Source organism: Hyla sarda, chromosome 8 (assembly GCF_029499605.1).
Source record: "Hyla sarda isolate aHylSar1 chromosome 8, aHylSar1.hap1, whole genome shotgun sequence".
Classification (NCBI taxonomy): Eukaryota; Metazoa; Chordata; class Amphibia; order Anura; family Hylidae; genus Hyla; species Hyla sarda.
Window position 1 is genome coordinate 50,277,739 of NC_079196.1, and position 15,220 is coordinate 50,292,958.

Here is a 15,220-nt window from a genome sequence, read left to right on the forward strand (position 1 = left end):
AGATACAATCTATACGTTATAAACGATACACAGTTATACAGGGATCAGGAGAGAGGATTGCCAAGCCTTGGAATAGGCTCTGTAAAGCAGCTTCAATCTATGAGCCTATGGGCCAGTTGGGTTCCCCTTAATGTTTTTTCATCAGTTTAGGGGATAATGGTGATAAATGACTAATACTTTTTAGCAGTGGAGGACAATATCCAGCAACATATATCCTGGCTGAGCAGGATACAATGTATACCTCCTGCGTGGCTGTATAGACATGGGCACAGCTAGTACAGAGCGGGGACTCCTGTCATTATAGTGATGAGAGTCTCACTCCTGTACAGTATACAGACATGTGCTATGCACAGCAGTATACAACACATAGGGCTATGTTTCTCATTCCGTGTGCCCCATGCACAGAATGATAAGTGGACGCAGGCTTGTAGACCAGGCTGAGTGACTTTTAAAGCATTTTTCAAAAATTGCACATAATTCATCCCGGCAAAAATAATAATATGCCAGTATGAAAGCTTCACTCACCGTCTGATTCACTGGCCAAAATAGACTTTTTGCCAGCAAATCTAGCTATATACATTTGGCATACAGGTTCGCCCCACCTGCGCAGGATTTAGGCTGCCTGATCACTTTAGTGCATCTACAGTGGACTAAGTGTTACAAGGCCCTTCTATATAACATTCCTTTTTACACATTCCACCACTACGTGCAAGAGGGGAGATGTAGCATTTCTTGACAGTCATCCAAATTGAAGAGGAACTCTCTGTTCTGGCACGTAGTGGGGGTTCAGAACCTCTTTTTAAGTCATATTAACAGATATTTCGGTTTAATTTTGGATGCTCACTCACACAGATACACGTACATTAGTTCTACATACTATACAGGGACCCCCCCGACCTATGATGGCCCCGACATACGATCATTTCAACATACGATGGCCTCTCAGAGGCCATCGCATGTTGAAGGCAGCATCAACATACGACCAAACAGTGAGAATTGCTGGCACTACTCCTATACAGACAAGCCTCCAAAATTAAATGCTGCCACAAGAGCCGGAAAAAGCACTTGGCGAAACGTTGCTCTGTTTGTACGCACCTGCATGCACCTTATCTCGTGGAATAAAGCTGTTCACACGCAAGTGTGTGCTATTGGACATAGCATCAACATACGATGCTTTTGTATGTCGGGGCCATTGCATAAACGGCTATCTAGCAGCGCAGACTGCTTCAGCTGCCGCCGGATAGCCGTTTACGGTGCCCCGTGTGGTCCGCTGACGATCACTTACCTGTCCTCGGGGCTCCAGCGTGTCCTCTTCGGGATCCCCTGCATCGTCGGCCCTCTCCATCGTCGTCATCACGTCGCTGCGCACGCCATCCCGTCATCCAATAGGAGCAGGGGGTGTAGCGATATGATGGCGGCGACGGAGAGAGAGGATGCCGGGGAAGCAGAGGCCTTGCCGGAGCGTCGGGGACACCACGGGGATGTGGCAACAGCGATGGAAGGCGACATCCAGGGCAGCGGTGACGGTCCGGAGCGGCGGGGACACGTGAGTATAACCTCCAGTACCAGTGGTCTTCAACCTGCCGACCTCCAGATGTTGCAAAACTACAACTCCCAGCATGCCCGGACAGCCAACGGCTGTCCGGGCATGCTGGGTGTTGTAGTTTTGGAACATCTGGAGGTCTGCAGGTTGTAGACCACTGTCCTATACTTTACATTGAATGGATCCCTCAACATATGATGGTTTCAACAAACGATGGTCCATTTGGAACGGATTACCATCGTATGTTGAGGGACCACTGTACATCCAAACAACCTTCTTTCTCTCACTAGAACAGTGGTCTCCAAACTGTGGACCTCCAAAACTGCTAAAGGCTGTCCGGGCATGTTGGGAGTTGTAGTTTTGCACCAGTTGGGGTCACACTGTATAGTAATATATACATCGCCTTACTTGTGAGTCTGTACTTCTATGCCGCATCAAATCTGAAAAATACAGAGCTGCAGTGTAAAGCAAGATGTGGGGTGTCTATCAGGAGTATTTGATGAAACAATTACATGGACTCAAAAGATAATGCAGTAAAACTATTAATCACAGTTTACAGTTCTGTCCTAATGGAGCTAAACTAAGAAGCCAAGGAGTAAACAATGAGCAGGTAAGATTATCCGTCAGACATCAGCTTTAATATAAAAGGAGAGAGAATAAATAATTCCACTGTAAAGTGCTGTACTGGGAGATTAAACAATAATGGTCCGGAAACTTGTGGCTATAACCCTTAACATACACCCCCCTAAAAGCCACAGTCTGCAGATTATCTCCAAAAATAATCTGGAAATAATATGCAGCAAATGTCATCATGAACACAATGCAATGCACCAAAAGGATATGGTTGAAATGAAGCAACATCCTTTTGGTATCAGGAAACACAATGTGCACAGCTATATGTGTTTGCAACATAAAAGCAATATTCCTATTGATTGCAGCAAGAAAATGTATGCAAAAAAAAAAATATATATATATATATATTTATGTATTTATAAATATATATATTGTTGAGGTACTGAATTGGAATATGAATCTGGTGGTACAGTGTATCTAACTTATGGGTGCTCCTGTAGTGACCAGTTTGTAATAGGCTCCTTTGCGAGCCATAAGTTCTTCATGATTTCCCTGTTCAATGATAGCGCCTTGTGCCATGACGGCGATGATGTCACAATTCTGAATGGTAGATAATCGATGAGCAATGGCAATGCAGGTACGGCCCTCTCTTGCTTTATCCAGTGCTTCCTGTACAGTCTAGAAAGTAAAACAGGAAACGAATGAGAAATAAATAGCCAAGTGCTCTGCATTATAATGGGATGATATGCTCAGGAACATGAACACGGCTATTTCATGTGCAGAGATGTCAACTAAGTCATCTGAGTCCTGGCTTTAGCATGTTTTTGTGTGATTGAACCCTTACAGGAAGTTGTGTACTCCTTTTATTTAAAATGAGGTGTTGTCTCGGCCAGGGCCGGTGTCCTGAAGAATTGTATGTCTTGAAGAGTTCTGTGTCCCGAACAGCTCATGAGTCACTGTGCTGAGTGCTGGGACACTGTGATTGGTTGATGGGGGGGGGGGGGTGAAGTCTCGCTCTGCTCACTCCACTGCTCACTGTTTCGCAGCCTTACTGCCTGGACACAGATTTCTTCAAACCCTACACTCTTATGTATTCAGCCTGGGCACATATTTCTTCAGGCTTGTCCAGGCTGAATACATAAGAGTGTAGAGATTGCAGAGAAGTGTGTCCAGGCAGTAAGGCTGCAAAACAGTAAGCAGGGCAGTGAGCAGTGCGAGACTGCACCCCCCCCCCCCCCCCCATAAACCAATAACAGGGTCTCAGCACTCAACACAGTGATTCAGCACTTCCATCAGTTGTTCGGGACACAGAATGCTTCAAGACACACAATTCTTCACTACACCAGACAGGCTAGGTCATCCGTAGGCTGGTCGGTAGTCCGGGATGTATTAAACTATAAGTGCGTCTTACTAGTGGACCTATTGTTAAATCCCATGAAAAGACAAAAAATGGGCCGTTGATGGCGCTGGTCCTGATGGAAAGAAAGTTCTATAGACCCTTCTCAGTGTCTAAAACGTGGTTTATTAGCACAGATAGCTTTCTGTGCTAATAAACCACGTTTTAGACACTTAGAAGGGTCTATAGAACTTTCTTTCCATCAGGACCAGCGCCATCAACGGCCCATTTTTTGTCTTTTCATGTTGCTTAAAACTGCTGGGACATCGCTGTTGCTCCAGAGGACCGTGGCTGCCGACCTGAGATCTTATCTAAGGCTATCAAAGGTGTTGTGCTCTCAGCACAACACAAATCGGTGAGTGCAACAATTTAACCTGTCTCCATCTCACCTTAAACATCCTTCACTAGGGGCGCATATCCCTGTTTTTTCTTTATCTTTTCTATTGTTAAATCCAGCACTCAAGTGTTTGACAAAGTGAAGAGCCATTGCCTTCTCATCCTGTCAATCCCTCTTGTGGCTGTCCACATTAGGTAGGCAGCCATAAGAATCAGAGTGTCTCTTCCTCTTCGTTCTGGTGCATGAGTGACATCATCATTATGTGCCGGAGCACAGACCGGAGGAAAAAAGGAGAGGAGAAACAAGAGGGGCTGCAGCTACTACTCATATTACTTTAAGGGGCATAGGGGGCTGTTACTACTACTACAACTATCAGCTAAAGTGGGCTAGGGGGCTGCTGCTACTACTACTTCTACTATCACCTAAAGTGGGCTAGGGGGCTGCTGCTACTACTTCTACTATCACCTAAAGTGGGCTAGGGGGCTGCTGCTACTACTTCTACTATCACCTAAAGTGGGCTAGGGGGCTGCTGCTACTACTTCTACTATCACCTAAAGTGGGCTAGGGGGCTGCTGCTGCTACTACTTCTACTATCACCTAAAGTGGTCTAGGGGGCTGCTGCTACTACTACCACTTAAGTGGGCTAGGGGCTGCTACTACTTCTACTATCACCTAAAGTGGTCTAGGGGGCTGCTGCTACTACTACTACCACTTAAGTGGGCTAGTGGCTGCCTCTACTACTACTATCACCTAAAGGGGCCTAGGGGGCTGCTGCTGCTACTACTACTACCACCTAAAGGGGGCTGCTGCTACTACTACCACTTAAGTGGGCTAGGGGGCTGCCTCTACTATTACTACTTCAACCTAAAGGGGCCTAGGAGCCTGCTGCTGCTATCATTGTTTTCTATAAAGGGTAAATTAGGGCTCACAAACCTTTTCACTTTCAGTGTCTAAGGCGGAGGTAGCTTCATCCAAAAGCAGAATTTTAGGATCTCTGACTATTGCTCTGGCTATGGCAATACGCTGTTTCTGTCCCCGGGACAGCTGCGATCCTTGTATCCCAACATTTGTTTCATATTTCTGAAGAAAATAGACAAATATGATTTTTAGTTTAAAATTTAAGTAACACATCCAGGATTCTACAGTCTCACCCTGTTGGGCTTTCAACGAGTAAAGTTTAGTTACCGATCTTACAGAGAGTTTTGCACTAGTGTTGGCTAAATGAAATCGCTGGTATTGCTAAATAGAAGACATTATTGTGTAATGAACTATACCTTTAATATGCTGATGTGCTGTCCACAAAAATGTTTTTTTTTTTTTTTATTCAATATGTAAATGTGTTCTTTAGTGCTTTGGGGAAATTGAGTGTATCTTTGGGAGCACCGCTATGCCCTCCTAGACTCCCCATCTCCTCCTTCTAGGTCAGGCATGGTGTAGAGGACTGCGATGGAATTGGGATCCTGCAGGTCTCACAGGACCCCATACAAAACCCCATATGCAGTCACAGAAAATACAGTGGGTCCAGCAAAATCTGCACAGTCTGGCAAACCTCTGAAATGCCCCAGAGGACTGATAAAATGGCACAACGGGGTAATGAAATGGCACAAGGAAGTGATGAAATGGCACAAGGGAGTGATGAAATGGCACAAGGGAGTGATGAAATGGCACAAGGGAGTGATGAAATGGCACAAGGGAGTGATGAAATGGCACAAGGAAGTGATGAAATGGCACAACGGGGTAATGAAATGGCACAACGGGGTAATGAAATGGCACAAGGAAGTGATGAAATGGCACAAGGAAGTGATGAAATGGCACAAGGAAGTGATGAAATGGCACAACGGGGTAATGAAATGGCACAAGGAAGTGATGAAATGGCACAAGGAAGTGATGAAATGGCACAAGGAAGTGATGAAATGGCACAACGGGGTAATGAAATGGCACAAGGAAGTGATGAAATGGCACAAGGAAGTGATGAAATGGCACAAGGAAGTGATGAAATGGCACAACGGGGTAATGAAATGGCACAAGGAAGTGATGAAATGGCACAAGGAAGTGATGAAATGGCACGGGAGGCTACTTCTAAAAGCTGTGACATGTTTGCAGGATCAGGTGGGGTTGGATACACGTTTCAGGAGCGGTTAGAGGTGGAACACACCTTGTGGGAGAATGTTTTAATATGTTTTCCAATCATTTCAGAATGGTATGACCATTTATACAACTTGCGCTGTGATCATCCTGAACTTCATTTGTGTATCTTAGCCCCTTAAATACGTATTAGGTTGAAAGCACACCTGCAGTTTTTGGCACATTTATTTTAAACTGAAGCCCGAAGGGGTCTTGAAATAAACTTGTTCTTTTATCACAACAGCGACTTGTCCCCCATCAGCATCTCCTGGAAGACACAGCCGCCGGTTGACCTTTCAATGCTGTAATCCGGCTCGAACCTCCTCCTCCCTCCTGCTGCTACCTCTGTGGTTCCCTAGAACATTCCGTGTTTCTCTCTGACACCTATAGGGTCAGTGTCTGCAGCCAGAACTGTTCCTCAGCCAAATATTGCAGGTCATTCCCAATTGAAGGCACCTCACCGGCATTACCTAGGTTCCATAGTGTCCTTATGAAGGTGTTCCTATCTGTTTGTGATGTTCCGTGTTTGAACCCTGCCTGCCCTCCGGACTTCACCATTCCTTGATCTTCTTTAAAGGGCTACTCCACTGCTCAGCGTTTGGAACAAACTGTTCCGAATGCTGGAGTCGGTGCCGGGAGCTTGTGATGTCATAGCCCCGCCCCCTGATCGCAAGTCTATGAGAGGGGGCCTGACAGATGTCACGCCCCCTCTCATAGACTTGCATTGAAGGGGTGGGGCGTGACGTCATGAGGGGCTATTACGTCATGAGCTCCCGGCATCGTCTCCAGCGTTCGGAACAGTTTGTTCCCAACGCTGAGCAGCGGAGTACCCCTTTAATGTATTGCCTCACCTGTATATCTCCCAGATTGCTACCAATAAACCAGAGCCGCATGCCATAGCCATTTTGCCTGCCCACAAGCTCAACCTCAACCCAGACATGCCTCTGCCTGACCCTCACTGGCGCCATTTTTTTCTAGTGGGCCATGTGCCATCCACACCAGGAACACTTTCAGTGGTAGTGATTTGGTAGTCCCTAGCAGTGAAGTTCGGGTTAAAGGGGTATTCCGAAAAAAAAATGTTTTACAATCAACTGGTGCCAGAAAGTTACACAGATTTGTAATTTACTTCTGTTTATAAATCTTAATCCTTCCAGTACTAAGTTTCAGCTGCTGTATGCTCCACAGGAAGTTATTTTATTTTTGAATTTTTTTTCTGTCAGACCACAGTGCTCTCTGCTGACACCTCTGTCCATGTCAGAAACTGTCAAGAGTAGGAACAAATCCCCATAGCGAACCTCTCCTGCTCTGGACAGTTCTGACATGGACAGAGGTGTCAGCAGAGAGCACTGTGGTCAAACAAAAAAGAACTACACAACTTTCTCTGGAGTATAGAGCAGCTTATAAGTACTGAAAGGATTAAGATTTTTAAATAGAAGTAATTTACAAATCTGTTTAACTTTCTGGCACCAGTTGATTGTAAAAAAAATGTTTTCCACTGGAGTACCCCTTTAAGGGGTGAAAACCTACGGTATAATTAGACAAACTCCTTTAGAATGGCTCCAAGTCAAACCAGTCAAGTCGTATAGTAGGTCCACACCACCTGCCCATTACATCTTTTGCTTAATAAACTTCAAGCTTGTTAGCACACAGGCCCCGAATGTCAGCTGCCCTGGACTTTTTATTTTTTATTTTTTTAATCTTTACATTTTTTTTATATATATATATATATTTATTAAACAGTGGGGCCGATCTATCCTCTGCAAGGTCCCCTTCGCAGGCGCGTAGAAGGGGACCTCGCTCAGGGCCGGTCCTCCGGTCCCAAGTTTATTAGGCCGGGGCAGGGAGTCGTGACACTGCTACTTTAAGAGTAGCAGAAGTCTGTGCGCAGGCGTGCTCCCTGCCCCAGCTGTTCGCTCTAGTGTTGTGCGGCATAAGCCATATTCGAATTTGCGATATTTCGCGAATATATGGAAGAATATTCGTCATATATTCGCTAAATTCGCATTTTCGTAATATTCACGTTTTATTTTCGCATATGCGAAAATTTGCATATGCGAAAATTTGCATATTCAAAAATTTGCATAAGCGAAAATTCGCACACCAGTCTCACACAGTAGTATTACAGCCTTCTTTACACCACACAAGCTGGAAGCAGAGAGGGATGATCACTGTGATGTGTAATGTGAAAAAAAAATGAAAAAAAAATCATAATTAGGAATATATAGTGCTATATTCACGAATATTCGTGAATTTGCGAATATGCGATATTCGCAAATAAAATTTGCATTGCGAATATTCGCGATCAACACTTCGCTCCGAGCAGGACGGAAGCTCGGAGCTGTAATCACTACAGGAGCAGCCAGGCGTGACCAGCAGCCGCCCCGACATGATATACAGCCTGCCTTGTGTCACCTGCAGCCCGGAAAGGTAAACAAGAGGGGGTTAACAGAGGGGTCAGGGGTCAAAAGATTGTGAAGGAGGGGGTCTGTGGAGGGACAGAACAGTGCAAAGGAGTGGTAGCAAAGGGGTCTAGGAAGGGGCAAAGGAATATACAGGAGGAGGGGGCAGGGAGCAGAGTGGTCTGGGGGGAACTTAGGGGTCTAAAGTAGGGTTGCCACCTGGCCGGTATTTATCCAACCAATCCTATAACTTCCTGCATGTTGCACCATATACTATACCATTGTTTCCCAACCAGAGTACCTCCAGCTGTTGCAAAACTACAATTCCCAGCATGCCCAGACAGCTGTTGGCTGTCTGGGCATGCTGGGAGTTGCAGTTTTGCAACAGCTGGAGGCACCCCTGGTTGGGAAACACTGACCCATACTATATACTACTTTATAGTCCAACATGCTGGGAGTTGTAGTTTTGCAGCAGCTGGAGGCACGCTTGGTTGGGAAACACTGACCCATACTGTATTCTACTTTATAGTCCAACATGCTGGGAGTTGTAGTTTTTGTTTGGGGCAGCTGCTGAGCCACAGGCTGTATCAGGGCATGCTGGGGATTGTAGTTAGTAACTGACTGTTGAGACCCAATTAGCTCCTAGCAGGCTATAACTACCCCTCCCCCTTATTACAATAATTAATTAAATAATAACTGACACAACAACAATTTAACTTTTCCGTGGGTGGAGATCGGCCACAGCTTTATTTATAAAATTACGTACATAAATAACAATTTAACTGTAACAAAGACACCGATTGGCTTCTTACCAACCCGAGACGTGCTGCTACACAGTGGCGTACCAAGGGGGGGGGGGGCGCGGCCCGCCCCGGGTGCCACTCTCAAGGGGGTGCCAGGGGCGTACTGACCCGCCGCTGCTGAGGTCCGGGACACTCGTCCCAGATCCCCAGCAGACAGCGCTACATTCTCCTGTATGCGCGATACACGCACATACAGGAGAAGGCGTCCCCTCTGTGTGAGCCGCATCTGCAGCTACACAGAGGAGACGTGACCTCCGCCCCCACGCAGCACGCAGTACAGGCGCCGGTGACGTCACTCATCGGCGCCTGTACTGTGGAGGGGAGAAGACGCAGGCCCTGCTGCTGAGGAGATCGCTGCGTGGGATATCAGGTGAGCATCCTTTTTTATTTATTTTTTGCTCTGCATTTACCTATGGGGAAGGGGGGAAGAGGAAGAGGGGGGGGGGTGCTCTGCATTTACCTATAGGGAAGGGGGGAGAGGGAGGGGGGTGCTCTGCATTTACCTATAGGGAAGGGGGGAGAGGGAGGGGGGGGAGTGCTCTGCATTTACCTATAGGGACGGGGGGAGAGGGAGGGGGGGTGCTCTGCATTTACCTATAGGGAAGGGGGGGGAGGGAGGGGTGCTCTGCATTTACCTATAGGGAAGGGGGGAGAGGGAGGGGGGTGCTCTGCATTTACCTATAGGGAAGGGGGGAGAGGGAGGGGTGCTCTGCATTTACCTATTGGGAAGGGGGAGAGGGAGGGGGGGTGCTCTGCATTTACCTATAGGGAAGGGGGGGGTGCTCTGCATTTACCTATAGGGAAGGGGCGAGAGGGGGGGTGATCTGCATTTACCTATAGGAGAGGGGGGGTGCTCTGCATTTACCTATAGGGAAGGGGGGGAGAGGGGGGATGCTCTGCATTTACCTATAGGGAAGGGGGGAGGGGGAGGGGGTGCTATGCATTTACCTATAGGGAAGGGGGGGAGAGGGAGGGGGAGGGGGTGCTCTGCATTTACCTATAGGGAAGGGGGGGAGAGGGGGGGGGTGCTCTGCATTTACCTATAGGGAAGGGGGGAGAGGGAGGGGGGGTGCTCTGCATTTACCTATAGGGAAGGGGGGAGAGGGAGGGGGGGAGTGCTCTGCATTTACCTATAGGGAAGGGGGAGAGGGAGGGGGGAGTGCTCTGCATTTACCTATAGGGAAGGGGGGAGAGGGAGGGGGGGGAGTGCTCTGCATTTACCTATAGGGAAGGGGGGAGAGGGAGGGGGGGGTGCTCTGCATTTACCTATAGGGAAGGGGGGAGAGGGAGGGGGGGTGCTCTGCATTTACCTATAGGGAAGGGGGGAGAGGGAGGGGTGCTCTGTATTTACCTATAGGGAAGGGGGGAGAGGGAGGGGTGCTCTGCATTTACCTATTGGGAAGGGGGGAGAGGGAGGGGGGGTGCTCTGCATTTACCTATAGGGAAGGGGGGTGCTCTGAATTTACCTATAGGGAAGGGGGGAGTGGGGGTGCTCTGCATTTACCTATAGGAGAGGGGGGGTGCTCTGCATTTACCTATAGGGAAGGGGGGAGAGGGAGGGGGAGGGGGTGCTCTGCATTTACCTATAGGGAAGGGGGGAGAGGGAGGGGGTGCTCTGCATTTACCTATAGGGAAGGGGGGGGTGCTCTGCATTTACCTATAGGGAAGGGGGGGAGGGGGTGCTATGCATTTACCTATAGGGAAGGGGGGAGAGGGAGGGGGAGGGGGTGCTCTGCATTTACCTATAGGGAAGGGGGGGAGAGGGAGGGGGTGCTCTGCATTTACCTATAGGGAAGGGGGGGTGCTCTGCATTTACCTATAGGGGAGAGGGGGAGAGGGGGGATGCTTTGCATATACCTATAGGGAAGGGGGGGAGAGGGGGGGATGCTCTGCATTTACCTATAGGGAAGGGGGGGAGGGGGAGGGGGTGCTATGCATTTACCTATAGGGAAGGGGGGGGGGAGGGAGGGGGAGGGGGTGCTCTGCATTTACCTATAGGGAAGGGGGGGAGAGGGGGGGTGCTCTGCATTTACCTATAGGGAAGGGGGGAGAGGGAGGGGGGTGCTCTGCATTTACCTATAGGGAAGGGGGGAGAGGGAGGGGGGGAGTGCTCTGCATTTACCTATAGGGAAGGGGGAGAGGGAGGGGGGAGTGCTCTGCATTTACCTATAGGGAAGGGGGGAGAGGGAGGGGGGGAGTGCTCTGCATTTACCTATAGGGAAGGGGGGAGAGGGAGGGGGGGTGCTCTGCATTTACCTATAGGGAAGGGGGGAGAGGGAGGGGGGGTGCTCTGCATTTACCTATAGGGAAGGGGGGAGAGGGAGGGGTGCTCTGTATTTACCTATAGGGAAGGGGGGAGAGGGAGGGGTGCTCTGCATTTACCTATTGGGAAGGGGGGAGAGGGAGGGGGGGTGCTCTGCATTTACCTATAGGGAAGGGGGGTGCTCTGCATTTACCTATAGGGAAGGGGGGAGAGGGGGGTGCTCTGCATTTACCTATAGGAGAGGGGGGGTGCTCTGCATTTACCTATAGGGAAGGGGGGGAGAGGGGGGATGCTCTGCATTTACCTATAGGGAAGGGGGGGAGGGGGTGCTATGCATTTACCTATAGGGAAGGGGGGAGAGGGAGGGGGTGCTCTGCATTTACCTATAGGGAAGGGGGGGAGAGGGAGGGGGTGCTCTGCATTTACCTATAGGGAAGGGGGGGGTGCTCTGCATTTACCTATAGGGGAGAGGGGGAGAGGGGAGATGCTTTGCATATACCTATAGGGAAGGGGGGAGGGGGGGTGCTCTGCATATACCTATAGGGGAGAGGGGGGGTGCTCTGCATTTACCTATAGGGAAGGGGGAGAGGGGGGGTGCTCTGCATTTACCTATAGGGGAGAGGGGGGTGCTCTGCATTTACCTATAGGGGAGGGGGGTGCTCTGCATATACCTCTAGGAAAGGGGGGGAGAGGGGGGGTGCTCTGCATATACCTAGGGCTGGGCGGTATGACCATATAGGTGTATCACGGTATTTTTTTAACTTACCGTGGCCGTTTCACAATATATAACGGTATTCCCCCCGCAAAAAATCATGTGACCCGCCAGCACTGTTCTGCTCCCCACAATTAATGATCAGCCCAGCTGGGTACTACTCACATATGTCTGCACTGCCCTCCTCCTCTTTGTTGGGGGCCGCCGGCGATGGAACTCACGGTACGCCAGTGGTCTCCAACCTGCGGACCTCCAGTTGTTGCAAAACGACAACTCCCAGCATGCCCGGACAGCCAACGGCTTTCTGGGCATGCAGGGAGTTGTAGTTTTGCAACATCTGGAGGTCCATAGGTTTGAGACCACTGCTGTACGCTGTATACCTATGCCCAGGCTGCAAAAGATGGCGTTCCCGTCCCCAGTGTGCGGCCGACGTGGGTGAGTTAAAAGTTTATTTTCTGTATATTTTGCAGCCCGGGCATAGGTATACAGCGTACAGCAGTGGTCTCAAACCTGCGGACCTCCAGCTGTTGCAAAACTACAACTCCCAGTATGCCCGGACAGCTGTTGACTGTCCGGGCATGCTGGGAGTTGTAGTTTTGCAACAACTGGAGGTCCGCAGGGTGGAGACCACTGGCGTACAGAGAGTTCCATCGCCGGCTGTCTGGGCATGCTGGAAGTTGTAGTTTTGCAACATCTGGAGGTCTGCAGGTTGGAGACCACTGGCGTACAGTATAGAGTTCCAGCGCCCGGCGGCCCCCAACAAAGAGGAGGAGGGCAGTGCTTGACATATGTGAGTAGTACCCAGCTGGGCTGATCATTAATTGGGGGGAGCAGAACAGTGCTGGCGGGTAACATAGGATTAGTTCCCCGATGTGGGGACAGCGCTGTGCTAGGCTGATAATACATTCCCGAGGGGGAGGGGCCCAACCGGTATTGCGGTATGGGAGAAAATCCATATTGTGCAGCCCAAAAAATTTGGTATTCGGTATGAACTGGTATACCGTCCAGCCCTAGATATACCTATGGGAAAGAGGGGGGGTGTAGCTCTGCATATACCTATGGGAAAGAGGTGGGGTGTAGCTCTGCATATACCTATGGGAAAGAGGGGGGGTGTAGCTCTGCATATACCTATGGGGAAGAGGGGGTGGGGGGGTTTAGCTCTGCATATACCTATGGGAAAGAGGGGGGGGGGGTGTAACTCTGCATATACCAATGGGAAAGAGGGGGGTGTAGCGTAGCTCTGCATATAGCTATGGGAAAGAGAGGGGGGGTGTAACTCTGCATATACCTATGGGAAAGAGGGGGGTGTAACTCTGCATATACCTATGGGAAAGAGGGGGTTACCTGGCTACCTACCTATCTGCCCTTTTACTGTGCAGGACACCAAGGAGGGCATTATTACAGTTTGTGTGTCTATAGATGGGAAGATTGTGTAGAGGAGGGCACTGAAAATATGCAGAGTCTGACATGTTTTTCCTGCAGATGTTAAGAGATCCACATGGCGGTCTTATCCGGACGGAGAAGAAAAGGAAAGAAGACGCCGCTGATCAGAAAAGACGTGATTGTGAGTCCCAAAATGTAACTGTAATCACTTATATGGTATATACATCCTGTGTACAGCTGATATCTACCGCCATATGGTCCTGTATATAATCACTTATATTGTGTACAGATCCTTTATAGTATACTGGTCTGTGTATCATGGTTTTATACAATATGGCGGTATTATCCAGTTATTGTGTGGTGGTATATATTTACTCCTTGTATACCAGTATTATTGGTCATAGAAATTTACCTACATTAAAGTGTTTCTTACATATATAAATTTTAGTTTGTGTGTGGGATTTGGGTGGAATAGGAGCATGGCAGAAGATTGACGAGCTGCAGAGCCAAGCAGGGGCCCTGGCTTTTTTTTTGGTCCGGGGGCCCCGAGTGTTGTCAGTCCGCTCCTGGGGGGGAGGGGAGGGAGGGGGTGTGTGTGTGTGGGGGGCAAACAAAGGGTCTGCCCGGGGTGCCAAATGCTCTAGGTACGCCCCTGCTGCCACACCGTCCTGTGTGGAGGTCTACCCCGGGTTGACCCCGCTTTCACCGTCTTCTTACCGCCAAGCTGTGACTTACAATAAACAGAGATACAAAAAAGGGAGGGAGGGCAAAACTTCGGATCCTGGGCAGATTGAGGAGGGGGAAGGGAGGCACCACAGCTATAAATACCCAGGGGAAGGCCCCTGAAAGCCCGGGAAACTATTACACCCCTGATTGGTGCACTCCTTCCCCCCCACCCATGGGATATACCCCTATAGTTACGACAAGTCTTACAGGCGGGGGAGGGGGCTAAAAACCTTGCCTGTATATTTCTTATCCCCTTAACTGCTCACCAGTCAGGGGGCAAGCTAGTTATGCACAGCTTGCCCCTCCAAACTGCAACTCCAGAATTGAATCAAAAAGACAAAAGAAGGCGATCAAAAGGCCACATCAAAACAAAAATGGAACTGTTAAAAAATTCAGATCGGGGTGCAAAAAAATTACCTTATACAGGACGTATAAGGAGAAATAAAAAAGTTATAGGGGTCAGAAAAGGACGAAATTTCCCTGCATATGTGTATCCTGTGATGTCACGCATATAAAATTAATTATGCTAATCAGTATGGCTGGTATTTTTTTGTCAAGAAAGGTGGCGACCCTTTTCTAAAGGGGGACTTGGGGGTCTGGAGAGCAGAGGGATCTAAATGAGGACTTAGGGGTCTGGAGGAGGCAGATGTGTCTGGGGGGATTTAAGTGTCTGAAAGAAGAGGGTAGATATGGGTCTGGGGGGGACTTAGGGCTCATCCACACTGTGGACATTCTGCCAGCGAAATTCCGGGATATTAATGCATTGTGCACATTGCGGAATTACTACAGGGCAATTCTGCCATTGGAATGGACGTCCAACCGTTAGAATGTTCATTCTGTGGGCAGAATTCACCCAGAATGCATTGCCAGCAGCGCCTGCAGAAGGTGGACATTCCACCGGTTGAATGTCCCCAGTGTGGACGAGCCCTTAGGGGTCTGAAGGAGGAGGGGAAAGATGGGT

At 49.1% G+C, this 15,220-nt stretch overlaps 1 protein-coding gene across 1 annotated transcript in view; it reads right to left on the reverse strand.

The window, feature by feature from the left end:
• Window positions 1-2,503: 2,503 nt before the first annotated feature.
• Window positions 2,504-15,220, reverse strand: part of ABCB11 (ATP binding cassette subfamily B member 11) — a 95,885-nt gene continuing 83,168 nt past the window's right edge. Inside the window, exons 25-26 of the mRNA XM_056534394.1 lie at window positions 4,783-4,929; window positions 2,504-2,794 (exon numbers count right to left, since the gene is read on the reverse strand). Coding sequence (XP_056390369.1) covers window positions 2,594-2,794; window positions 4,783-4,929 — 348 coding nt within the window. The 3' untranslated portion in view covers window positions 2,504-2,593. The remainder of the gene's footprint in view (window positions 2,795-4,782; window positions 4,930-15,220) is intronic.